Source organism: Schistocerca americana, chromosome 11, assembly GCF_021461395.2.
Source record: "Schistocerca americana isolate TAMUIC-IGC-003095 chromosome 11, iqSchAmer2.1, whole genome shotgun sequence".
Taxonomy (NCBI): domain Eukaryota; kingdom Metazoa; phylum Arthropoda; class Insecta; order Orthoptera; family Acrididae; genus Schistocerca; species Schistocerca americana.
Window position 1 is genome coordinate 56,194,322 of NC_060129.1, and position 26,709 is coordinate 56,221,030.

General features: G+C 42.3%; 1 protein-coding gene across 1 annotated transcript in view; it reads right to left on the bottom strand.

The window, feature by feature from the left end:
• The window catches only part of LOC124553235 (poly [ADP-ribose] polymerase tankyrase-1-like), a 91,502-nt gene extending 68,673 nt beyond the window's left edge, over positions 1 to 22,829 (bottom strand). Inside the window, exons 1-4 of the mRNA XM_047127124.1 lie at positions 22,753 to 22,829; positions 14,271 to 14,459; positions 11,147 to 11,316; positions 10,982 to 11,029 (exon numbers count right to left, since the gene is read on the bottom strand). Of these exons, the coding sequence (XP_046983080.1) occupies positions 10,982 to 11,029; positions 11,147 to 11,237 (139 nt within the window). The 5' untranslated portion in view covers positions 11,238 to 11,316; positions 14,271 to 14,459; positions 22,753 to 22,829. The remainder of the gene's footprint in view (positions 1 to 10,981; positions 11,030 to 11,146; positions 11,317 to 14,270; positions 14,460 to 22,752) is intronic.
• Positions 22,830 to 26,709: the final 3,880 nt, after the last annotated feature.

Below are 26,709 nucleotides of genomic sequence, written 5' to 3' on the forward strand. Positions count from 1 at the left end.
AATCCTATCGACATATCGCGATTTTTCTTCACTCTTGCTTCCGTTATAAACCACAGTCTCAGAACTGCCTCTCTGTTGTCTTTAACTTTCCTAAATACAAACTGACCGTCCGCCTTATTTGACCTTAAGTTGTCCAGAGCTCTGTAAAAATCCGGTTGATACCCCACCTCTTCGCTATCGCTCAGGTCTCTTGTTCTGTCACGTCATAAGAAAACTCCTCCCCCTCATAGAGGCCTTCAGTGTACCCTTTCCACCTATTCGCTTTCTCCTCTGCACTTAACAGTGCAGTTCCTATTGCACTCTTAATGTTTTTAAGTTAATCGAAGACTGTGTTGATTTTTGTATAATCCGTGTCAGTATTTCCGGTAATCATTTCTTTCTCGACTTCTTCACACTTTTCGTGGATCCATTTCGAGTAGCTTGCTTGCACTTCCTATTTATTTCATTCCTAAGTGATTCATATTTCTGTATTTCTAGGTTTCACTTATCATTTATGTAATTCCTTCTTTGATCGATAAACTGAATTATTTCTTCTGTTACCCATAGTTTCTTCACAGTTCCCTTCCTGGTTAAATTTTTCCTTCCAGCTTCTATGACTGCTGTTCTTAGGGATGTCCATTCCTCTTCAACTGAGCTGTCACCTGAGCTATTGATTGCCGCAGAATCTATAGCCTCAGAGAATGTTAAGTGTATGTCTTCATTCCTTAGTATTTTCGTATCCCACTTTTTTCGCGCATTTATTCCTTCCTGAGTAGTATTATAATCTTCATCCTATTCATCATGATAGCTAAATTGCGACCTGGCTATGCTTTACAAGCCAATATCTGACTATGGACATGTCTGCCTGACCATGTTGTAATCTGTCATCTTCCTGTGTTTACCAACCTTCTCCAAGTACATCTCTTCCTCTTGTGATTCTTGAAAAGAGTATTCACAGTTACTAGCTGAAATTCATTGCGGAACTCAATTAGTCCTTCTTCTCTCTCATTTTTATTATCAAGCCAATATTCCCCCGTAATCACTTCTTCAACTAGTCCCCCACAACGGCAGTCCAATCCATCATTAAATATTACACTTTATCTCCTTTTATGAATAGCATTATTATTATTATTATTATTATTATATGCTTCCTCTGTCTTTTCTTATTCTGCTTGCGACGTCGACATGTGTACCTGAATTATTGGTGCTGGTTTGTTGTCAATTCTAACGACAACAACTGCATCACTCAACTGTTCACAATGACTCGTTCGCTGATCTACCATCCTATTCATAACGAATCCTACTCCCATTATTGCTTTTCCCGCTGCTGTTGACATTACGTTACACTCGAAAAACCCGAATTCCCTGTTGTTTTTCTATTTCACTTCACTGACCCTCACAATATCTAAACCGAGCCTTTTAATATTCTTTTTCAGGTATTCTACCTTCCCTACAAGGTTCAGACATCAGACACTCCACACCTCGAATCCTGGAATGTTAACTTTTAGTGGGTAATTCAACCTTTTTCTCATGGTCACCTCCGCATTGGCAGTCCCCACATCAAGATTCGAATAGAGGGACTAGTGTGGAATCTTTTGCCACAGGAGAGATCATCATGACGCTTTTACAGTTACAGTCCACATGTCATGTGGATACAAATTACGTGTCTTTAATGTGGTGGTTTCCGCTGTCTTTTGCGTCCTCATACCGTTGATAATTCCTGATTCCTCCGCCTTTTAAGAGCAGTTTCCCACCCCAAGACCAGAGGGCGCTCTGCACCTGTTTTAAGCGCCCCTCCACCTACTTTGACAGTGCTGGTGGCAGGCAGGGTGACTTCTCATCCCAGAAGTCTTCAGCCTCAAGTTCTGATGAGTTCATTCATAATTTAAGCAGTGGTGACGCTCAAACCCTGGTTCCAGGACATTTTAACTACTAGTCAAAGATGCAACCCTACCTTTTTTCCCAGTGGAACTTATGTAGCCTCTAAAGGTAAGGGTTGGGGCAAACTGGTCAGGGGTTGCAACACATGGACTGGAGACTGTGTCCTGTTCCGTCATCCAGGGACCACGGAGGAGCAGAGAACGAGGAATAAGAGTATGAGACACGCCAAGCAGACACATTGTCACAGGACCAAGGGCAGCAGGAAACAAAGAACGCGAGGGGGAGGGAGCATCAGTCCTTCACACTCGTTGGGATGATCTATGTGTACTAGGTCGGATGAAAACATTACAATGATTGTAGAATAACCGGTACTATGAGTGGAAAGCGTATGGGTGAACTTCTCATTGCACTAACACGCCAACTCCGAGATGCGTTAGGTAAAACACTACAAACAATAATTAGAAAAGTGTCGTCTGTATTTGGGATTGTGGGCAACTGCACATGGAAATTCAGAAAACCGAGGACCTTTTTGTAGCCATCAGCAAACAAGTAGTAAACTGCGGGTCCACAAATCCACGTCACGGAATTTGTCTTCGTTTGTGGAAAGTATCCAAAGTCCTGAGAGAGGAGGGGTTTTAGGGGTGTACGATCAGGAGTCATACGGGTAACAGGGGACAACACCTCTCGCACCAAGAACAAGAAACCTATCACTGATATGGACACCAGGTGGGGCTCGTCCACGTCCAAAAAAAAAAAAAAAAAAAACGGGCGATAAAAAAGGGGGTGTCTGCAAGGTGAATCGTTTGAAGGCCTCATTGGCACACTTGTGCATAAGGTTCCAGGAAGATTTCACATCAGTGGCTAGATGGTAAGCGCATACCGATCGCCATACGGCATGCCAGTCGACGAGGGGATGCTTCACCTCAGCCCCATCCGGCGTCCTGTTCTCCTGGAGACGTATGAAGGCATAGCATGCCTCTCATACAGTGTGTGTAATGGTGATGTTTGGTTTGTGGGGCGCTCAACTGCACAAAGATCAGCGCCCATACAAATTCCCAATTTTTACACAGTGCAAGTTTTACACAATCGAATCTAGCCACTGTCACGAATGGTGATGATGATAAAGAAATGATGAGGACAACACAAACACTCAGTCCCCAGGCAGAGAAAATCCACAACCTGGCTGGGAATCAAACCTTGGACCCCATGATCCAGAGGAGACAATGCTAACCACTAGACCATGAGCTGCAGACTGAACCAGTGTGTGTGTGTGTGTGTGTGTGTGTGTGTGTACACAGTCTGTAACACTGAAGTCACGCCATTGAACAGTCACCACAATCTTGAAGGCAGCAAGAGCAGATGAATACGAGAACTGTCGGGTAATCCTTTTAACATTTCACGCATCCGAGCTTCTGACAAGGACAGCATACATAAAAATGGAAAAGGATATTGAGGCTGTGCAAGATGGCGATCAGTTGGGCCAGGAAACATGAAGGGACCAACAAGGCACGTGTAATATCGCAGATGGAATTGGAAGCCAGAGTTATGAAAAAGTCAGGGTACTTTCATAGGATTCTACAACCTAGGAAAAGCTTTCGGCATTGTGAAGTGTTGCTAAATATTACAAATACTAGTAAAACTATGCCTGAACTATAGTGAAAGATGTATAACATATAGTATTTACTAGAACCAAGCAGTTGCTGTACGAACAGAAGACAAAGGGAAAAGGATGGAGAGTGTACAGCTAGGATGCAGTATGTCTTCGCTACTGTTTAATCTGTACATCGGTGAAGCAATTACGGAAATAAAATAAGGGTCGATAGGCAGGATTAAAATTCACGGTATCAAAGATGAAGTTCGCTGATGACGTTGTTATCAGAGAAAATGAGGAAGAATTGCAGGGCTTGTTGAATAGATGAAGTGTACACAATACGTGCTGAGCTTGAACAAAATAAGGACGTACTGAGGCGTAGCACCTTTGCATCGCACCTACAGCAGTCAGACGAGAGCAGACAGGTTCATACAAATGGCGAGTCACGGTTCCACGACGACACGATAAAGCAAATCTGTTTCTTCCAAGTAGAAACGGCTGTGGACGAACGGTGTCAGCATGAAACAGGTTATGAAATCTGAAGCAGTATAAACAGCGTAATTTGGAAATGAAACTTTATCATCTGTGAATGTTGTATCTTTCATTAAGTACTGCTGATCTAATGTGTTTAGCTATACGTCTGAACGAGGGTGTGAATGCGAAGTAATTTAATAAATGAATGACTTTTAATCTATTGACTAAGTAGAAGCTAGCGTGTGAATTGTAACTGTATAGACAGAATGAATGATACTCCCAGGGGAATTCGTAAAGTGTAATTCGCCAGCATGCGAGGCCAGAAACTTCCGTCATAAGAAGGCACCCTCATTCTGCTGCCGGCCTTGTTAAATAGGGCGGAGAAACAGACAGAGGATCGAGGCACTCTCTTGTCCTTGCCGTGGGAAACTACCCCCAAAGGGCGGAAGAATCCGCAATGATCAACGGCATGAATTTGCAGGAAGAAATGGAAGCCACAGCATTAAAGACACTTATCATGTGTCCACAGGACAAGTGGCCTGCAATTGAAGAAGAGTCACGATGGTCTCTCCATTGGCAAAATATTCCGCAATAGTTCCCCTCTCGGATCTCCGGGAGGGGACTGCCAAGTGGGAGGTGACCACGACATAAAGACTAAACAACCAACTAAATGATAGTGATCTACGAATCGGGGCATGAAATGTCAAAAGCTTGACGTGGCAGGGAGGCTAGAAAATCTGAAAATGGAAATATCACGGCTCAATCTGGATGTAGTAGAGATCAGTGAATGGAAATGGAAAGAAGACAAGGATTTCTGATGAGATGGGCATAGGATAATATCAGCAATAGCAGAAGATGATATAACGGGAGTAGAATGCGTTATGAGTAGGAATGTGGAGCAGAGAGTGTGTTACTGTGGACATTTCAGTGATGGAGTTCCTCTCATAAGAACCTACAGCAGACCAGCACTTACGACGATAGTTCAGGTATAGACGCCGATGTCACAAGCTGAAGATCAATAAGTATATGAGGATATTGAAAAGGTATACAGCACATAAAGGGAGATGAAAATCTAATAGTCATAGGGGAATTGGAATACAGTTGTAGGAGAAGGAACACAAGGAAAGTTTTCAGGGAAATACGGGCTTGGGACAAGGAATTTGAGAGGAGAAAAACTAATTGAGTTCTGTAACAAATTTCAGCGTGTAATAACGAATACTCTGTTCAAGAATCGCAAGAGAAGGAGATTTACTTAGAAAACGTCGGGTAATACTGGATGATTTCAGTTAGATTACATCATGGTCAAACAGAGACTCCGAAATCAGATACTGGAGTACGCAGGAGCAGATAGAATGTAGTAGTGATGAAGAGCAAGCTGAAGCTTAAGAGCTTAGTCACGAAGAATCAATACTGAAAGAAGTGGGATACAGAAGCAGGAAGGAATGAAGAGACACTCGTAAAGATCTCTAAGGCTATAGATACAGCAATAAGAAATAACTAAGTAAACAGTAAAGTTGAAGAGCAATGGCCACCTCTAAAAAGTGCAATCACAGAAGCTGGAAAGAACAACATAGTCACAAAGAACATGACTGTAAACAAACCCTAGCTAACAGAAGAAATACTTTAGCTAATCGATGAAAGAAGGCAGTTCAAAAATATTCAGGTCTACAGAAATGCAAGTCGCTGAGGAATGAAATAAATAGGAAGTTCAGAGAAGGTAAGATGAAACGCTTGCATGAAAAATGTGAAGAAATCGAAAAAGAAATGTTTGTCGGAAGGAAAGTCAAAACAACATTCGGTGAAATTAAAAGTAAGGATGGTAACATTAAGAGTGCAACGGGAATTCCACTGTTAAATGCAGAGGAGAGAGCTGATAGGGGGAAATGGTCCATCGAAGACCTCTGTGAGGGGAAAGATTTTCCTGTTGTGATAGAAGAAGAAGCAGGAATCGATTTAGAAGAGATAGAGGATCCAGTATTAGAATCCAAATTTAGAAGAGCTTTGGAGGACTTAAAATCAAATAAGGGAGAGGGTATAGATAACATTCCATCAGAATTTCTAAAATCACTCGGGGAAGTGGCAACAAAACGGCTATTCACGTTGGTGTGTAGAATGTATGAATTGGGCGACAGACCATGTGCCTTCCGGAAAAATATCGACGTTATTCAGAAGACTGCAATAGCTGACAAGTACGAGAATTATCGCACAATCAGCTTAACAGCTCATACCTAACTGACGTAGTATTTGCAGTAGATCCTGATGCAGTTAGGAATTCCTGTGTGATGGTCAGATTAGACGTCTGCCCACTACACATTACGACCCTCTTCAACTGTCGGCGGTCTCTGTCAGTCAACAGACGACGTCGGCCTGTACGCTTTTGTGCTGTACGTGTCCCTTCACGTTTCCACTTCACTAGGACATCGGAAACAGTGGACCTAGGGCTGTTTAGGTGTGTGGAAATCTCGCGTACAGACAGACGTATGACACAAGTAACACTCGATCATCTTGACGACGTTCGAAGTCCGCGAGTCCCGCGGAGCGCCCCATTCTGCTCTCTCGCGGTGTCTAACGACTACTGGGGTCGCTGATATGGAGTTCATGGCAATAGGTGGCAGCAGAATGCACCTAATATGAAAAACGTCGGTTTTTGGTGGTATCCGGATCCTTTTGATCACGTAGTGTATTTGTCCCCAAGAACTATCTCAGATTCCAGTAATACCATTCTGTCGGTCCCAATCTTTTGTCAGTAAACGCCCAGCACTGCACCATTAGTGTATCATGAGCTAGTGACCTAGAAACCCCTCTCACTGAATGAGAGTGTCTGTGCCGTCAGATTAGGTTCTTGCATATTTGTGGGTTGCGTTGTGTGTCACCTTTTGTTTTCAATTTATGACAACAACCTGCTGACAGGTGCTGAGTGTAAATTAAACTAATGCTTACAGAGACAGCAATATGGTAAACGAAAATTGATCAGTTACGGTCCCCAGTAACTTTCTCTCCTGTTTCCTAACTTCTTTGCCATTAGCGTCCTTTCGGTAGACACATGTAAGATCAAACTACTTTCAGTTTCTCTGTAGCGATAAAAACGTAGACGAAACCAAAGTTAGGTACAGTAATGAACTGTTACAGGAGGTAAAAAGCACGAATATCATATAACTCAGATTACAAAGGAACTTGATGACTTGTGTTTCTATCGTTGTTGAATAGACATTCATAAAGCTGTCTCTTTTGCTTCTGCAATTGCCGTATGTGTTATGTAAGCAATTTTAATCAAACTCTTCTCTTTCTCGAGTAATCTTGGTTCTCGAGGAACAGTGATTTGTAAAATATAGCCAAGGACCTCATGCTGCAAGTAGTTTATTGTAAAGTTGGGCATACTTACCGCTGATTCACAGTTCATAGCATTTCTCAAGAGGATTAGGCAAACGAACACTACTGAGTCACAACGATGCTAACTGCTTTGGTTACACAGTGACTCAAGGCAGTTACTGCACCACGCAGTCGCTCAACGGCACTGAGCAAAAATGGTTCAAATGGCTCTGAGCACTATGGGACTTAACATCTATGGTCATCAGTCCCCTAGAACTTAGAACTACTTAAACCTAACTAACCTAAGGACATCACACAACACCCAGTCATCACCAGGCAAAGTCCCTGACCCCGCCAGGAATCGAACCCGGGAACCCGGGCGCGGGAAGCGAGAACGCTACCGCACGACCACGAGCACCAAATTACTTTCTTAAGACAAATCCATTATTCTCGCTCCTCTTTAAATTATTTTTATCTTCCCTTGACTTACTACTACTATTCAACGTTTCTGTTAGGTAGAATTTGGTCTGGACCGTGCCGATGATTATTGCAGCTATACATTTATTATTATTCCAATTTTCCTATTTTGCTTCAGTAATCAGCACCCTCAGTCCATTCCAGACAATATGTTCCAATGTAATTACCTACAACAGTTCAGGACATGTTGACGTAGTGTAAAGTTAGAGAAGGTCCCTATTTTCCTCTAGGAGCCGGGGGAAAGTTCGTAAGTCTTCTGTATGAATAGCTCGCGTGAACAAGTCAACGCCAGAAGGCAGCCTTCCTTCAGTACTTAAAACCGAGTCCCCTGATTGGCCCTGCGGAGCCCCCTGCAGAGCTTTGCACAACTGTGTGGGACTCCTCGCTGCTCAGAGGGAGTCCAGGGGCGACAGCTGTTCTCGCTGTCCGACCAACCTCGTTGGCTGAGCGCGCCTCGCTTTTTGAACAGGCGCCCGGGACTGGTGAGATGTCGGCCCTCCACAGAGAAATGACACTGCGTGCGGGGCGGGTCTGCGAAATTTCTGGCCGGAGACACTCAGACACAGGCAGCCGGATGGTACACTCATTTCCATTGGAGCGTGGTCTTAGACACGAAGTCAGGTTAAGATTTTATAAGTTAGGTCATATTTGCACAGGGTAGGATGAGGACTCTAAGGTGTAGGGAGAGTGATTAATTTTACTAGTTTTCTCTTTTGCACGTGAAGTTTAATTGTTTTTTGTGGAGGTTAGAATTATGTATTCGCTTTGTTGCGTAATCTTGTAATTAGTGGCGTGGACGCTATGAAACTGGTTATTAATTACGCGCCATTTATCTTTCTAGTGCAGCCGGCCAGCCGTAGTTCCTGTTTCGTTTGTGCAAAATTCAGGGCTGAAGGATTTTTTTCCCTTGTGTGGTTTCGGATGCCACGCAGTCACTGGCCATTCCAACGCTGACTGTAATTGGCGTTACTGGAAGGACCTCAGGCCCACATGTCTATCGAATCCCACTAGGCACATACCATATCTATAATTGTTCATTTCTGTGGCCATAATGTCCATAGTTGCATTATAACTCTTCAGAGTATTTTTGTTGTGTTGTTGCAACTGAACACATTGATTTGTACTTACGGTGATTTTCGGTTGATTTCTCTCTTACATCGGGAAATGCCGTATGCTAACACATTGTTGGTTTTATGCGTTAGATATTGATAATTTTGGTCTTATTTTTAGATGTTCTACAGCACTATACATTTCTTATGGTTTTCGCTACCCATTTATATGCACGCATCTTTGTAATGGCAACGACAGAACAAAAATACCCTCAACAAATCAATAATCCCTGGCATTTACTGGCGATTGAGAACAGGCGTTGTTAATTTCCGTGTCTCTGTGATCTCCATATGAATGGATAATCGTAGGTTTACTCTAATGTAGAGGCTATCTGTCCACAGCTCCAGTGCTAAATTCACGTGGTCCATCCCCGCTTTGGTGTATGTAAGGAAATAAAGTGGAATACACCCGTTCCTAACATAACTTTTTGTATAGAAATAGTCGATGCCAAGTAACTTCTGTAGGTGAACAGTATCTCAGCTGTTTAATTAAATGAATTTCATATGTCAGGCTAAAATGCATGGAAGTGAAACATGGACGAGAAGAGAATAGAAGCTTTCGAAATGTGGTGCTACAGAAGCATACTAAAGATTAGATGGGTAGATCACATAACTAATGAGGAGGTACTGAATAGGATTGGGGAGAAGAGGAGTTTGTGGCACAACTTGACTAGAAGAAGGGATCGGTTGGTAGGACATGTTCTGAGGCATCAAGGGATCACCAATTTAGTATTGGAGGGCAGTGTGGAGGGTAAAAATCGTAGAGGGAGACCAAGAGATGAATACACTAAGCAGATTCAGAAGGATGTAGGCTGCAGTACGTACTGGGAGATGAAGAAGCTTGCACAGGATAGAGTGGCATGGAGAGCTGCATCAAACCAGTCTCAGGACTGAAGACCTCCACAACAACAACATGTCTTTGTGTATGGCGAATCCGTTACAAAGCTTTCTAATAGATATATAGTTTGATAATCGCAGTCGCCTTGCCGTTTAAAATTGTCTACTCCCCTTTGGCTTAGAGAGTGTTTGATTATCCTGGAAGCTATCAAAGATTATGCCAAGTGAATCTGAGTAAATAATACGTCGCTACAAGGTCGGCCGTATCTTCGCGTATCTCTTGCGTTTGCTTGGTAGTTTTTGTTCCTTTTGGTTCGATCACTTAGTTGGTCTGTTGCTTCAATAAATGGCGATCCCGTATGCCACTTGTCTATGGTAATGGGACACCCGTTCCCAACACAACCTTTTTTTATAGAAATAGTCGATACCAAGTAAATTGTATAGGTGAACAGTATCTCAGCTGTTTAACTAAATGAATTTCATATGATGTCAGGCAAGAATGCATAAAAAGATATTAACTTGTTACACTCTGCATGTACGGTTAAAATTATCCTTTCTCTTAGAAACATTTGAAATTACTAAATATGTGGCATACCTAAAATTCATATTGTTAATTGCACAATCTAACGCTAATTATTAAATTTATTTCTGGATTCATTTATAATATAATGTTATAACTTACTAATGATTATTCCTTTCACAAGAAAGTATGTAGACGCTTTTGCTTTGTAAACTCTTTGGAATATTATGAGTACCGCGGAATTTCAGGAGTAGTGGGTATGTGTGTGATGGAGGCACACGTATTTCTTTTATGGTCGGCACTAACAACGTAATTTGGATTATTGAGTGGAAATTGTGAAGACAGTGTAATATTGAAAAATGCGACAAAGAATAAAATTCAAGTTATCTTCATCTTTTATTTAGTCATCACGAACCAACAAAGCAAAAGCAAAATTTCGGCCTCAAGAATGTACCCTAGACGCAGAAACTGGAGTCAACAACAAGAGAAAATGAAGATAAGTAAAAAGTTTTTATTTTGCATATCTTACGTCTTTCGAAGTTTTGAAACTAATGAGAACACTTAGAAAAATTAATTTAGATATGTGGGAGAGTAAGATTACAACATGCAGTGAACAATTTATCCACCCACGAGGCGAGAGAGGACCAATGGAACCCCACTCGGTGTAGTAAACTTCAACCCCATTTCCCGCTGCGGCTCCGTAAGGGTTTGTATATGAAAAAACAGAGCGGAGTTCGTCGTGAAATTAATATGTCCCCCTTTTGACGAATCTACGAATAATGGGAACGTAGTTCCGGTACTTACGTGGATCGTCAGTTCTTAAACGATCGACTGTGGCCTCTGGAACGTATTCTGAAAAATAAATTGATAAAATTTCAGTGGAAAAAGAGAACATGTATTTAATCAGCTACTATAAAATTATTGGTCATTGCTATACCGAGACTTCCGTCAACTGCAATAAAACGTTACCTGTTGTGTTGGACTCTGGGTCACTGAAGTCGGTAGCTCTGACTACCGCCATTAAAATGTAGAGTAGCCAAATACTGGTTCTGTAGATCATAATGCCGGGATAAAGTTGCTACGTCAAATAAAGAACTCCCTCAAAATATCTTCATAAGACTTTCAGACTGCTGAAGAACCTGTAATTTTATGAATAAATGAGTTAATTTTCTTTCTATATGGTATAATACACTTTAACTTTTGTAAATTAATGTTTCACTCCGACTAGGAACCTTATCACTCTACAAGACTCATATAACTTCGTCCTGTATATATAAGAGATGGGGTGGGAGGGTGTCTTGAGTATAGCAGCAGCTTTTGCCAGCTAAACGAGCCTTGGGCCGGTGAGGACATGCCAGCACGCACTTCCGAGCATGGTGCTGGGTGAAACTAAGTACTTGGGGAACTTCATAGCGGCAACTGAGTGCTGACTCGAATTATTATTTAACCGTACATGGTTTATGTCTCGAGAGGCCACAAAATGATAGTCATGGATGTAAGATTATTTTAAACAATTGTACGCTTTGTAATCAAAAGTATCCCGACACCTGCCTGAAAATGACTAACAAGTTCGTGGCGCCCTTCGTCGGTAATGCTGGTAATCAATATGGTGTTGGCCGACCATTAGCCTTGGTGGCAGCTTCCACTCTCGCAGGCATACGTTCAATCAGGTGCTGGAAGGTCTCTTGGGGAATGGCAGCCCATTCTTCACGGTGAGGCCTGGCACGACGCTGGCGTTGCAAAACATCCCAAAAAGAGTCCATAGCATTCATGTCAGGGCTCTGTGCAGGCCAGTCCATTACAGGGATGTTATTGTTGTGTAACCAATTAGCCCTAGGCCGTTCATTGCGAATAGGAGCTCGATCATGTTGAAAAATTCAATCATTATGCCCAAATTGCCCTTCAACAGTGGGATGCACGAAGGTGCTTAAAACATCAATGTAGGCCTGTGCTGTAATAGTTCCACGCAAAACGAGATGGGGTTCAAGCCTCCTCCATGAAAGACAAGACCACACAATAACATCACCGACTTAGAATTTTACTATTGGCACTACACACGCTGGCAGATGACGTTCATTGGGCATTCGCCATACTCACACCCTGCCATTCGATCGCCACATTGTCTACCTTGATTCGTCACTCCACACAACGTTTTTCCATTGTTCAGGCGTCCAGTGTTTACGCTCCTTACACCGAGCGAGGCATTGTTTGGCATTTACCGGCGTGATGTATGGCTTATGAGCAGCCGCTCGACACGAAATACAAGTTTTCTCACCTTCCGCCTGTGATAGTACTTGCAGTGGGCCCTGATGAAAAAAAAAAAAAAAAAAAAAAAATTCAAATGGCTCTGAGCACTATGGGACTTAACTGCTGAGGTCATCAGTAGTGTGGGACGTCACAGATGGTATTTCAGCGCCAAAATATGTGTACATACTGTACGCTCTTTGTGCCACTGGCCTGTTTCCGTTTTTAGGAGTTTCGTCGTTCCGGTTTCGGCAACAGCCGTTCCCGGTCAATTTTTGCAGTGATGTCACGAGAGGTAATTCTGAAATTAGCATCTAGGCAGATAGGTAAACGCGAGAGTCAACACGAACATTCTCTGGGTGCAGAACGTGTGGCTTGGTGTAATGGAACTGAGCTCAGGCTCACGCTTTAACTTTGTGCACGACTTGTATTCTGAAGGCAATTTCTCTCATGGACTTTAAAGCACTGCAGCTTCCTGATTATGAGATTCAAGACAGCATCGTTTGCTGCATCTGACGGTCATGGTGGTGATCGGGGCGCGGCAATGGTTGGTACCAGTATGTTCCAAAAAGCGGCGAGAGAAACTGCGATCCTTCAGGAGGTCGTATCTCGGAGTTCTGTTAATCACAAAGGATCCAGTGTTTTAGGTAGCCCTTGGCCTATCTACCGTTTGCATATCTGTCGGAAGAAGGCGCATACTGTAGCTATCTTACAGTACAAAAAAAAAGTAATAAAAGCTCCGTCCGAAGAGGCCATGAAGGCCCAACGGTACCGATCGGCAGCCATGTCACCCTCAGACCACAGGCATCACTGGATGCGGATATGGAAGAGCACGTAGTCAGCACACCGCTCTCCCGGCCGCATGTCAGTTTACGAGACCGGTTCCGCTACTTGTCGATCAAGTGGCTTCTCAGTTTCCCTCAGCGCTCGGTAGACCGGATGGTCACCCGTCCAAGTGCTAACCCTGTCCGACAGCGCTTAACTTCGATGATCTGACGGGAACCGGTGTTACGACCACGGCAAGGCCGTACACATCTTACACTACAGGGTCCAAATTTAAACATTACGCACTTCCTCCAGTCCAGGCAAACTGAGCAAATCGGTTGGTTCTTTTTGCGCCGGTCGTGCACTAGGGTGTACCTTAGGTAGCTTTTAAAAAGACGATTTTTTCAAGTGCGGTTCCTGAGCAAACTCTGCCAAGCTATGATTTTTTGAGCACGGTAAGTATCAATTGGGGGATTGCCACTTCTATCATTTCAATTCATGGTAGATATGCCGAAATTTTCACAATATTTTTCCAAGACGGTATTCTCGGAGCACTTTTTTCGATATCATCCAGAGGTTCAAGGTTACAATATTTACGATTAATAAAAGGTCTGAGGCGAAAGTGTAGTTTCAATTGACGTAGTGAACAAATGAAAGAGGTTTTACAATCATCGCAATGGTTGTGAGGTGACGAAATTAAATTTTTAGTCAGCATTTCTTCACTAATAAGACTTTATGACGCCCTGTCCATCAACAATGGGCACTTCATGCCCTAGGTGGTACTTCAGCGACAAGAGAATGGGCTAAAAAGGGTTTTAATAAGCCTGAAAAGAACTTGAAACATCATTTATATTTGGAAAGTTAACAAATTCAATAAAATATTTCTAGTAACATTTTTACTTTTTTAATGCATCATAAGCTGGGCATTTTCGATGAACAGTGGTTATCAAGCAAAGCACCCAAAAAATGTAAAACAAGAGACTGTGTTTAAACCTTATATTAAGAGTACTTATTTATGGCTTATATGCGTCAAAGTGTATAACTGAGGGGAAGTACATACATAACCTTTCCAGATTGAACTGACCTGCAGAATTCTCTTTTGTATAAGCGGGACACCGTGTTACAGACCAGCAGGAGAAAGTGCCTGTCAGAGCACAAAAAAGGCGAATATCTTCCCCTTTAAAAGACTTTGACACGGAGTGGGGAGCCAGTTGCATGAACCTGTGTTCCTCACCAAACGCTTTGGCATGAGAACATGCTCGGGGTTTTTGCGCTGAAACAGAGTAGCAGAGAGATATTGCGCACGTAAGGGAGAGGAGGCAGTGCCAGTGAGGGACAAAGAGGAAGAATATAATGATGGTGGAAGACAGAACATGGCAGGGAAAGAGAAAGACAGATTTATGAAGGCGATAACAGTGGGAAAGAATGAGATATTGATGGTCAGTGAGAGACTGCGGCAATAAGACAGATGGAGAGATGGATGGAAAAAGAAACAGTGGAAGCAAAACAGAGAGTGGAAATGAGAAATACAGACGAGTGGAGATCATACACAGCGTTGGAAAGGGGCAGGGGTGGGAGGGGGAGGGTTATGTATAGGGAAGGGTACATTTTGAATTGAAATTTGAAACATGTGAGTGAAATGAAAAAGATAGGTTCAACCTTCCAGAAAATTTGAACTTAATTAAGTGGTTCATATATTCTCTCAAGAATAAAAGCTCTTCTGTTTTTGATGGTGTTTACAATAGAATACTAAAGATTTGTTCCCATTTAATAAGTTTGGTATTGTCTGAAATATGTAATACATCACTGATTCAATGCATTTTCCAAGAGAGACAAAAATATGCCATCTTTAAACCGCTCTTTAGGAAAGTTGATAAGAGAAACGTCAGTAAATCCTGAACTATTTCACTGTTGACATCATTTTCCAAAATTTTTGAGAAGGTGATGTATTCTAAAAATATACGTTTCTAGCATTTGTAGATTTAGAGAAAGCTTTTGACAATGTTTACTTTCCAATTCTGAAGGTGGCAGGAGTCAAATACAGGGAGCGAAAGGCTGTTTACAATTTCTACAGAAACCAGATGACAGTTCGAAGAGTCGAGGGGCATGAAAGGGAAACAATAGTGGAGAAGGGAGTGAGAAAGGGTTGTAGCCTATCCCTGATGTTATTCGATCTGTGTACTGAGCGAGCAGTATAAGAAACAAAAGAAAAATTTGGAGTAGAAATTGAAGTTCAGGAAACGAATAAATACTTTGAAGTTTGCGCTTGACATTGTAATTCTGCCAGAGACAGCAAACGACCTGGAAGAGCAGTTGAACCAGATGGACAGTGTCTTGGAAGGAGGATATAAGATGAACACCAACAAAAGCAAAACGAGGATAATGGAAAGTAGTCGAACTAAATCAGGTGATGCTGAGGGAATTAGATTAGGGAATGAAACACTTAAAGTAGTAGATGAGTTTCGCTATTTTGGGAGCAAAATGACGACAGTTGAAGTACAGAGGATATAAAACGCAGACTGGCAATCGCAGGGAAAGCGTTAATGGAGAAGAGAAATTTACTAACATTGAGCACAGATTTGTTGGGTTGTACTTTCTGAAAGTATTTGTGTGGAGGATAGCAGTATACGGAAGTAAAACATGGGCGATAGGTAGTTTACACAAGCACAGAATGGAAGCTTCCGAAATGTAGTGCTGCAGAAGAATGCTGAAGATTAGATAGGTATATCACGTAACTAATGAGGAGGTTGCAAACAGAATTAGGGAAGAGAGTAATTTGTGGCAAAACCTGACTAGAAGAAGGGATCGGTTGGTAGGACATGTTCTGAGGTATCAAGGGATCAAAAATGTCGTACTGGATGGCAGCTTGGACGGTAAAAATCGTATACGGAGACCAAGAGATGAGTACACTAAGTAGATCCAGAAGGATGTACGTACCAGCAACTACTTGGAGATGAAGAAGCTTGGACAGGATAGAGTGGCATGGAGACCTGCATCAAACGAGTCTCTGGACTGAGGCCAACAACAACAGCAACATAGTAAAGGAAATGTGCTTCAGGACTTTTGAAAGAGTGCACATGGGTTTTCGTAGTTAATACTTTGAGATAGGAAGTCTGCATGTACATGCTCCACTTTTAAGCTGTACTCCTGCGTTTAATTTATCATTATATATTAAGAACTTTCATTTGCATCCTTACTAATGTGAGGCAGCTTTCACTGATACTTGCATAATGTCAGTAAACATTTATCAGATTCGTACTGTTATCCTTTCGTGTTAGACAACATTGTTAGGCACACGGGAATCTATCTGTTCTGTCCACTGCCTCACAACTTGGCTTACTTGCCCGTGAGTACAAAGGCGAGCCAGCCGGCAGTGGACGCCGTGCGTTCGCCCACGGCGCATCTGTTATTCCGCACGCGCTACGTTTAGGCGCTGCACCCAGGCAGAGGAGTGATACACAGGGTGATTCACGAAGATACGCAAATACTTAAATATGTTATTCTACAAGTATAACCAAACAAAAAAGTTCATATAAACATAGGTCCGCAAGTGTTTAGTTACGGAGCTACGGCTAATAAAAGATTTTGCCTGAAATTTAGCAACTTCACTAATATGGAGCCATCGCAAAACTCTACGAGGTTAAAATAAAGCACGATTTCCATATATTTTGTTGTTACTGGTCTGGTGAATCTAATGAAACATGTCCCAGACGTGTGCCTGCAGTGGTTTTCCAGAACATTCAGAGAAGCAAAGACTATTACACAAATAAATTTGTTTACTTCCCTGAAACGAGCAACAAAATCCGTTCATACCCGTGCAGCTAAATGCATTGAACTCGGTGTAGACATTTTTGAACATTTATTGTGGATTTATTGTGAAATTGTATGTACACTGTACAACTTCGTTAACACGGAGATTTTGTTTTTTTTCCGGTTTAACATGAATTCACGTGTGCTACGGTATTAATACAAGCAGATTATCTGATACATTCATATAGTTTCACTCAACGTTATTACCTTCATTTTTCCAAATTTATATTTTCTACAACTTCTGTTGAAAACTTTGTGCAACTATCTGGAATTAAAAAAAAACAAATTGGGCCAAGTAGTTAATAAACTAAAAGTTTTACGAAATTGCGTCTTCTCCGGATGTTCTGGAAAACCACTGCAGGCCCACGTCTGGGACATGTTTTATTAGATTCATCAGACCAATAACAACAAAGTAAGTGGAAATCGTGCTTTATTTTAACCTCGGACAGTTTTACGATGGGTCCATGTTAGCGAAGTTGATAGATTTCATGCAAAATCTTTTATTAACCGTAACTCCGTAACTAAACATTTCCGGACCTATGTTCATGTGAAATTTTTTCTTTAGTTTTACTTGTAGAATAATATATTAAAATATTTGCCTATATATGTCAGCATGGTAGTGTGGTTACATATTCCATCTACAGCGCCAAATATTCGTGTAGCCAGTCCCTCATTTTATAAAGATTCAGAGGCTCGGTTTTCAATTTTGTCTATAAAGTTAATTAACCAATTTTCGTCGTCTGTATGTATCATGCTATAGCGCTACGTTTATAACTTCTGTTATGAAGAGCGTATCCGTTGTCTGTGGTAGATGACGGAATGGGGGGCGGGGGGGATTCCCATTCATTTTGTGGATGGAGATTATGAAGAATTGTTTATTTACTATTAATATACCACTTCCAACTCCTTATGATAAGATACCTAGTAAAATAAATAGCTCTAGAATAAGGACCAGATTATCGTCAGATGCCGACCTGCTACCGTGTCATCCTCTGACATATGCCAACACTGATTACTTCCTCACAGTGGCAGCGAGCCCTGTACAGACGCATTAGATTTATTTGTGTAGACACTGCTTTTCCGCCAACGGACTTTAGTTTCAAATGTGGAGAAACTAGGGAGATAACAAAGTCATCAGACCACCAAAAACAGAAATTCTGTTGGCTATGACCGAGTGTTTATAGATTCATCACATCACTTAAGGTTAATAATAATGATGGCGTGATGTAGTTTCTGCTGATTTGATAGGATCACACTTTAGCTATTTATGTAATCAATGACTTGGTGCATACTTCCTGACAGAGTTAAATGTACAACAGGAATAGCGATCTATAAAATTACACATAGCCAGACCATCTTTAATTATTTGCCTGTTTCACTCCCTCCACACTTTTCAGAATTCTACGAGAAAGTGGCTACGAAAGAGTGGTGACGCTTTTAATTGAGCAGGACTCTTTAACTGCTTCACAGTTTCACTTTGAGGACTTCTCCACAGAAAATGGGATGTAAAGTCATTCATTAGCTAAGATGGTAATTTATCTTGTTGGTGTATTTCGTCACCGGGCGAAAATCTCCGATCGTGAGGAACACAAAGTTCTACTTGGCATCTACATCTATGTAATTAATCTGATATTCACAATAAAGTGCCTGGCAAAGGGTTCAATGAACCACCTTCAAGCTGTCTCTCTATCGTTGCACTCTCGAACGGCGTGTGGGAAAAACGAGCTCCAAAATTTTTCTCTGCGAGCCCTGATTTATCTTATTTTATCGGGATTATCATTTCTCCCTATGTAGGTGTGGTTACAACAGAATGTTTTTGCAATCGGAGGAGAAAACTGGCGATTGAAATTTCATGAGAACATCCCGTCGCAACCAAAAACGCCTTTCTTTTAATGACTGCCACTCCAATTCACGTATCATGTCTGCGACACTATCTCCCCTGTTTCGCGATAGTACAAAACGAGCTGCCCTTCTTTGAAATTTATCGATATCATACGTCAGTCCCACCTGATGCGGATCCCACACCGCACACCAGTACTCCAAAATAGGGCGGATAAGCTTGGTGTAAGTAGTCTCTTTAGTAGACCTGTTACAGCCTTTGAAGTGTTCTGCCATTGAATTACAGTCTTTGGTTTGCTCTACCCATAATATTTTCTATGTGATCGTAACAATTTAGGTTATTTGTCCTTAAGTATTTAGTTGAATTTACACCCTTGAGATTTGTGTGACTTATCATGTAGTCAAAATTTGGTGGATTTCTTTTAGTACTCATGTGAAATTTCACACTTTTCATTATTAATGAGTTGTGTTGTAAGTGTAATTCCTCTTCCATATGTCGAGTTTGACATTCGTATCGGAAGTCATAGGGTGTTACAGGCATGAAACTAACCTCTGACTGAGGGGGAACACGACATGAGAGTTTCGACAAAGGCCGGTGCTGGGCACACTCTCGCTCTTAATCTGCATGAATAACCTTGTAGAGACTTTAGCGTGCGGTTAAAAAACTACAGCTCGTGACCCAAGCACACTAATCAAGAATCCAAACTCAGCCCCATAAAACAAGGATGACAGCCGAAGATGCGGTTCACAGCTGGTAGTTTATGAGTCTCAATACCACAGTGAGTCTCATTATGCGTTTCCAAACAAGCAACAGTGACCTACTTGCAGCAGTGTCAGTCGTTAATGGTCACAAACTAAATGAAACAGTTTGTGTAAAATTCCTTGGTGTCCGAATGGGTAACAAATTAAAAAGCCGTCAACGAACAGAGACAAACGCAACAAGAACATCTTCCGCTCTCAGAAGCACCTCGCACCCTACTGACCTACAGGCAGGGACCTTTACTCATTCTGCCTCCTGTCACATTGATTTGCGGTAATGTCTCCTGGTGCAGTGTACCGAAAGCAGATGAAGTGTTTATTCCGCGGAAGTGGACAGTAAGATTATTGCGGCACGTAGATAATCTTGCTTAACTCTTACAGTTGTTTCACTACTTCCAATACGTTTATTGTAGCCGACAATTACAATCGGTTTTACCAGACCAAAGGGCGATTCAAAAGACTGCGCAGAAACTGTAACAGGTGCCACAGTTTTTTCGTCGGGAATTGGAGATACGTACACGAGGCTTTTGATACGCCCCTACAAATTAAAAATAATTTTTGGGGGTCGTCAGATGCGGAGAGCGAGGTGACCATGCACCTGGACTACCTTTACCTGTCCAGCGTCTGAATTACGTGGAACTGAGTGCGTCACGTACATCAAAGGAAAATGTGCTAATGCTCTTCCTATCGGCCATTTCTGCAATGCACAACATTGTCGACTAAACAGTACACTGCTGAAGTTCAGAAGCATTTTCATTGACTGTCTTGTTGTTCCTGAAATTCGATAGCCTGAGATTCAGTTCCAATTGGTTAGGTTGTTTCATTTTGGCTAACCGGTCAGCTCCTTCGGGTTGTGTGCAGTCTTTCAAATAACTGTACATAACGTAATGAATTCTACGTCCAACTGCCCACAATATTCTTTCTTGTTTTAGCAAAAACATTTATCAGTCCTCAGTGCCTGAAGGTCGGTCAACTGGGAAATAGGGCTTACATATACTGCCACTTTGTGGAAGAAGCTTGCTGCAAGTATCCATTGCTCATACTGCTCCACAAGCTTAAATCTAGTGTAAAATTAGTTCAGACAACAGCTTTGAAAAACATATAAGATGCGACGACATAAATATTAGTAGTAATGGCACTGTTAAAATTATGCTGTAAGAGTAATCTGCTATTGTGCATAGATCGTGTTAACCAATACAGAAAGGCATCAGACGAGCTGTTGCGTTCCAGGTCATGGAACATCGCAATAACCAATCAAGATAAAGGTCCTTCTAAATGGTTCAAATGGCTTTCACCACTATGGGACTTAACATCTGAGGTCATGAGTCCCCTAGAACTTAGGATTACTTAAACCTAACTAACCTAAGGATGTCACACACATCCATGCCAGAGGCAGTATTCGAACCTACGACCGGAGCGGTCGCGCGGTACCACATGAAGCGCCTACAACCGCTCGGCGACAGCGGCAGGCAAAGTTCCTTCTCCTTTTTCCTTAAGTGACCTACGAAACGAACTATCTTTTTAAAGTTATAACGTAATGGCATGCGCAGTGAACAGTAACAACAAAATATAAGGGACACGGCATAGCTAGAGCGCTGCTAGTGGCCGAAACGTTGGCTTCTCTCCAGCAGCAGTAGTTTCATCCATGATGACGCGGTACCACACCCAGAAAACGTTTATGTCGACAGACTCTGGCCTCGGAAGCCTATCCAATTATAACACTATAATGAGTCACTGTCCTCTAACATTACCTTTTTTTTATATAGAGATAACGGACACCATGCGTACTATGGATTCTTGCATAGGTTAAAATTATCTCAGCTGTTTCATTAAAAGAATTCATATGATTTTGTATACGATGTAGTCTACGTCAGGCTACAATATTATTTTAAAAATAACTGAAATTGCGAAAATTGTGGTATGCTTAAATATTATTAAATGTACAATCTAATACTAAATATTAAATTTATTTCTAGATTGATTTAAAGAATAGTGATATATTTTAGCGAGGATTATTCGTTGGTACAACACTCCGTCGTCAGGCCACGAGTGGCCTACCGGGACCATCCGACCGCCGTGTCATCCTCAGTGGAGTATACGGATATGAGGGGTGTGTGGTCAGCACACCGCTCTCCCGGTCGTTATGATGGTGTTCTTGATCGGAGCCGCTACTATTCGGTCGAGTAGCTCCTTAATTGCCATCACGATGCGAAGTGCACCCCGAAAAATGGCAACAGCGCATGGCGGCCTGGATGGTCACGCATCCAAGTTCGACCGCGACCGACAGCACTTGACTTCGGTGATCTCACGGGAACCGGTGTATCTACTGAGGCAAGGCCGTAGCCATTCTTTGGTAAAGAAAGTTTGTAAATTGTTTTGCTTTTTTAAACTCTTTGGAATAATGTGAGTACTGCACAATGTAAGGTTCAAATAGCTCTGAGCACTGTGCGACTAAACTTCTGAGGTCATCAGTCGCCTAGAACTTAGAACTAATTAAACCTAACTAACCTAAGGACATCACACACATCCATGCCCGAGGCAGGATTCGAACCCACGACTGTAGCGTCTGCTTGACCCCAGACTAGCGCCTAGAACCACACGGCCCAGCATGTAAATAGTGGTGGGCATGCCTCTGATGGAGATAGATGTTTTCTAAGTTTGTCACCCAGTATTTAATTATGGCTTTTTGGTTATCTGGAAAATGTGAAAACGTTGTGATGTTGAGAGATGTGACAAAGAATTAAATGCAAGAATAATACAGGCAAATCTTCATCGGTTATTTAGTCATCAAGAACGTAAGAAAATCGAATTCCCATGTGCAAGAGTGTACCCCAAGATACAACTTTGAGCCATCGACAACAACAACGAGATAATGAAGATAAGTAAAAAGTTATTCTTTCGTATATCTTACGAATCTCTAAGCTTTCCAAAATCGCGCATAGACAGAGGATTTCAATAGTGATGAGTGGGAGAATAAGATTACGAAGTTAAGAGAGACAGAATAAAGGACTCGGTCCTTACTTTACGTCCCCGCATTTTCACAGTGGCGGCTTTTAAGAATGAGGACCACTGATGACAGGAGACCACGACGCTGAGTAGAGTGAGGGGCGCGACGCGTCGCACGGCGGCGGCAGAAGTGCGGCGGAAAGGAGACTCACCGGAGGCGTGCAGCAGAGCAGCAGGCGGAGCAGTGGCGGGCGGCGGCGGCGGCTCCCGCCTTCTCTTCTGGCCTCGCGCCCTGGCCGCGCTTGGGCTGGGCCCGGCTGCCGCCCCCCCCCCCCTTCCCCCACTGAGCCAGTGGTCACCACCCTGCTCCGCCCCCTTCCCCACCTGGCCCCCTTCCCCCATACACACCCAAGCCCGACCCCAACAACGAAACATCTGCAGCCGTCTGACGTCTCAAGTACTCCTGCGCAGCGCCTCACACCGAGGACGTGGAGGGCGCCTTCGTAATCGGGACAAGGGGGCACCTTCGTAATCGGGACAACTGCGCCGCTCCTCTTTCTCAGCTCGCGACCTCTCTTGACTCCAGGAGGGTGGCGTACTTGCACACGGTGAGCTCTCCATCCCAGCCGTCATTCTCTCCTCCCCCTCTGAAATACTCACTCCGGACAAAAAGCTCGTAACCTCAGGTGACGTCACGCTCATATCGCGCCTCTAGTCTCGACAAAGGCCTCATTTTCGTGAAGAATAGAGTCCACGTCGTTTCTGAGGCGTGCCGTATAAATGATAATTGGACCTGTAGAGCTACAAAACTGTGAGTGGAGTCTAATCAGGAACGTGTGTGTTAACAGCAGTTGTCATCTTTAAAGGTGGCATCGTGTACAGCATAATAATCATCAAAGCTGCAGAGAAAGGGCGACACTTTGACAACGAAAATGTTTAAATAAACACCGTGGTTAAAGTTCACTGCAACCTCAATAAGAAGGCTAGAGTAAAAAGCACCTTGAATCTTCACACAACCACTTCCACCCTGAACTGAATCCTCTGTAAGTGTTGTTGTTGTGGTCTTCAGTCCAGAGACTGGTTTGATGCAGCTCTCCATGCTACTCTATCCTGTGCAAGCCTCTTCATCTCTAATCCTTGTACGCTTCCCTCCAGTACTAAACTGGTGATCCCTTCACGCCTCAGAACATGTTCTACCAAGCGATCCCTTCCTCTAGTCAAGTTGAACCACAAATTCTTCTCCCCAATTTAATTTTGTACGTGCTCATTAGTTATGTAATCTACCCATCTACTCTTCATTTTTCTTCTGTAGCACCAAATTTCAAAAGCTTCTGTTCTTTTATGGTCTAACTGTTTCTCGTCCATGTTTCACTACTAAACACGGCTAAACTCCGTACAAATATTTTCAGACAAGCATTCCTGACACTTACATGTATACTTGGCGCCAACAAATCTCTCTTCTCCAGGAACGCTTCCCCAGCCAGTCTACATTTTGGTCTCTATTTCGACCATCATCAGTTATCTTGCTCCCCAAGCATCAAAACATTTTTACTTTAAGTGTTTCATTTCCAGATCTAATTCCCTCAGTATGACCGGATTTAATTCGACTACATTCCATTATCCTCGTTTTCTTTCGTTTATGTCCATCTTATATCCTCCTTTCAAGACACTGTCCATTCTCTTCATTTGCTCTTCCCAGTCCTTTGCTGTCTGTGACTGAATTACAATATTATCGCCAAACCTAAAAATTTTTATTTGTTCTCTATGGATTTTAATCCCTGCTCCAAATTTTTCTTATCTTTCCTTTACTGCTTGCTCAAAATACAGGTCGAATAACATCAGGGATAGACTACAACTATGCCTAAACCCCTTCTCAACAATTTCTCCTCTTTCATACGTCTCGACTCTCACAGCTGTCATCTGATTTCTGTCCAAATTGTAAATAGCTGCCTGTATTTTACCCCTGCCACCTTCAGAATTTGAAAGAGACTATTCCAATCAACTTTGTCAAAAGCTCTTTCTATGCCCACAAATGCTAGAAACGTACGTTTGCCTTTCCTTAACCTATCTTCGAAGGTAAGTCATAGAGTCAGTATTGCTTCACGTGTTCCGGAATTTCCAAAAAATCCAAACTGATCTTCCCCAAGTTCGCCTTTTACCAGTTGTTCCGTTCATGTGTGTAAAAAATTTGTGTCAGTATTTTGCAGCCATGACTTACTACGGTAATTTTCGCGCCTGTCAACACATACTTTCTTTGGGATTGGAATTCTTATATTGTTCTTGAAGTCTGGAGGTATTTCGCCTGTCTCATACATCTTCCTCACCAGATGGAAGAGTTTTGTTGTGGCTGTCTCTCCCCAGGATATTAGTTGTTCTAATGGAATTTTATCTACTCCTAGGTCCTTGTTCCTACTTGGGTCTTTCACTGCTCTGTCAAATTCTTCATTCAGTATCACTTCTCGCATTTCATCTTCATCTATGTCCTCTTAAATTTCCATAATATTGCCCTCTAGTACATTGCCCTTGTATAGACCCTCTATATACTCCTTCCAACTTCCTGTTTCCTTTCTTTCCTTAGGACTGGTTTCCCATATGAGCACTTGATATTCATACAAGTGGTTCTCTTTCCTCCGAAGGTCGCTTTAACTTTTTTGTAGGCAGTGTCTATCTTATGTCTATCTGACCCCTAGTGATATATGCTTCTACACCCTTACATTTGTCTTCTAGCCATCCCTGCTCATCCGTTTTGTACTTCCTGTCGATCTCATTTTTGAGATGTTTGCATTCCTTTTCACCTGCTTCATTTACTGCAGTTTTATATTTTCTTCTTTCATCAATTAAATTCGATATCTGTAAGTAGTTGCTTGAATTCGGAAGAATGAAAAGAAGATCGCAGTTTGATGGCACATCGTCACAGAGGTCAATGGAGGCGTGTGGGTTTGCACTAAAGTCTCATTGTGCCATCAACACCTCGGCACCAGTACACAAGATGCGAAACTGCGACTTGTGGGAACATATTACACACCTCCAGCCAGTTACAGCTCAGTTTCTGTGTTGTTTGGCCTGCTGAAGATCCACAGTCTAATAGGGTGCTAGGTCCCAACTCCGTTGCATACGCTTCTCTTGGCAAATATCGCCCGGACACGTTGCGATATGGCCATGTATTCAGTGACGGAAGCTTTCCTTCATCGATTTGAAACCATCTGTAGTTGACAAGCTGTGGCTTTTGTCGTTGGCCCTAGCGGTAAAACTGTTTTTATGACATACCTGCTGTTGTATTTCTTTTCATATCGATACATTGGACAGCACATATTCATAGACCTACAAATCGGGGAACTTCAGGCAATGTGTGGTCAGATTTTAAAGACATGTCCAAACATGATAGCACCTATGTTTTCTTGTGTGAACCGCCCATAACCCGCGATATACTTCTATACAAAGCTACACTCCAGAAAAGTACCTTTCAGAAATTGCTTCACAAATGTCTCTTTTCCAGAAGTACTTTTCACGCTATTCCAATTACGAATTTGGATCTTCTCTACTTCGGCTGTTATCACTTATTTTGCAGCCCAAATAGAAAGTCATCTACAACCTTTACTGTTTCATTTCCTAATCTAGTACCCTAAGCATCGTTTGATTTAATTAGACCATATTCCATTACCCTTATTTTACTTTTTTGTTCGTGATCTTTTTAAAATTTCTCCTCAAGACTGCATCCATTCCATTCAACTGATCATACGTTTCTACATTCCTCTGGAAGCCAAACTGATCTTCCCTGATGTCGGCTTCTCACTTTCTTCCATTCTTTTACAAACAATTCATGTCAGTATCTTACATCCGTGACAGCACACTGATGATTTGGTGAAACTGAAACCTTTACTTGCCGTGTGTGGTACTGGAATTATTACATTCTCATAGATGTTATAGATCTTGTACACCATGTGGAACAATTTGGTCGTGTCTGCTCCCACAAGGATCCCAAAAACTCTGAGAGAATGGTGTCTACTTCAGGGACCTTGTTTACATTTAAGTCTTTCTGTGCTCAGTCAAATTCTTCTCTGAATATCGTATGACCCATCCTATTTTCGCCACTTCCTGTACTACTTTTCCCTTATATTCCTATGACTACGTGCCAACTATTCACCTAGTTGCGCTTTTATTCCACCTCC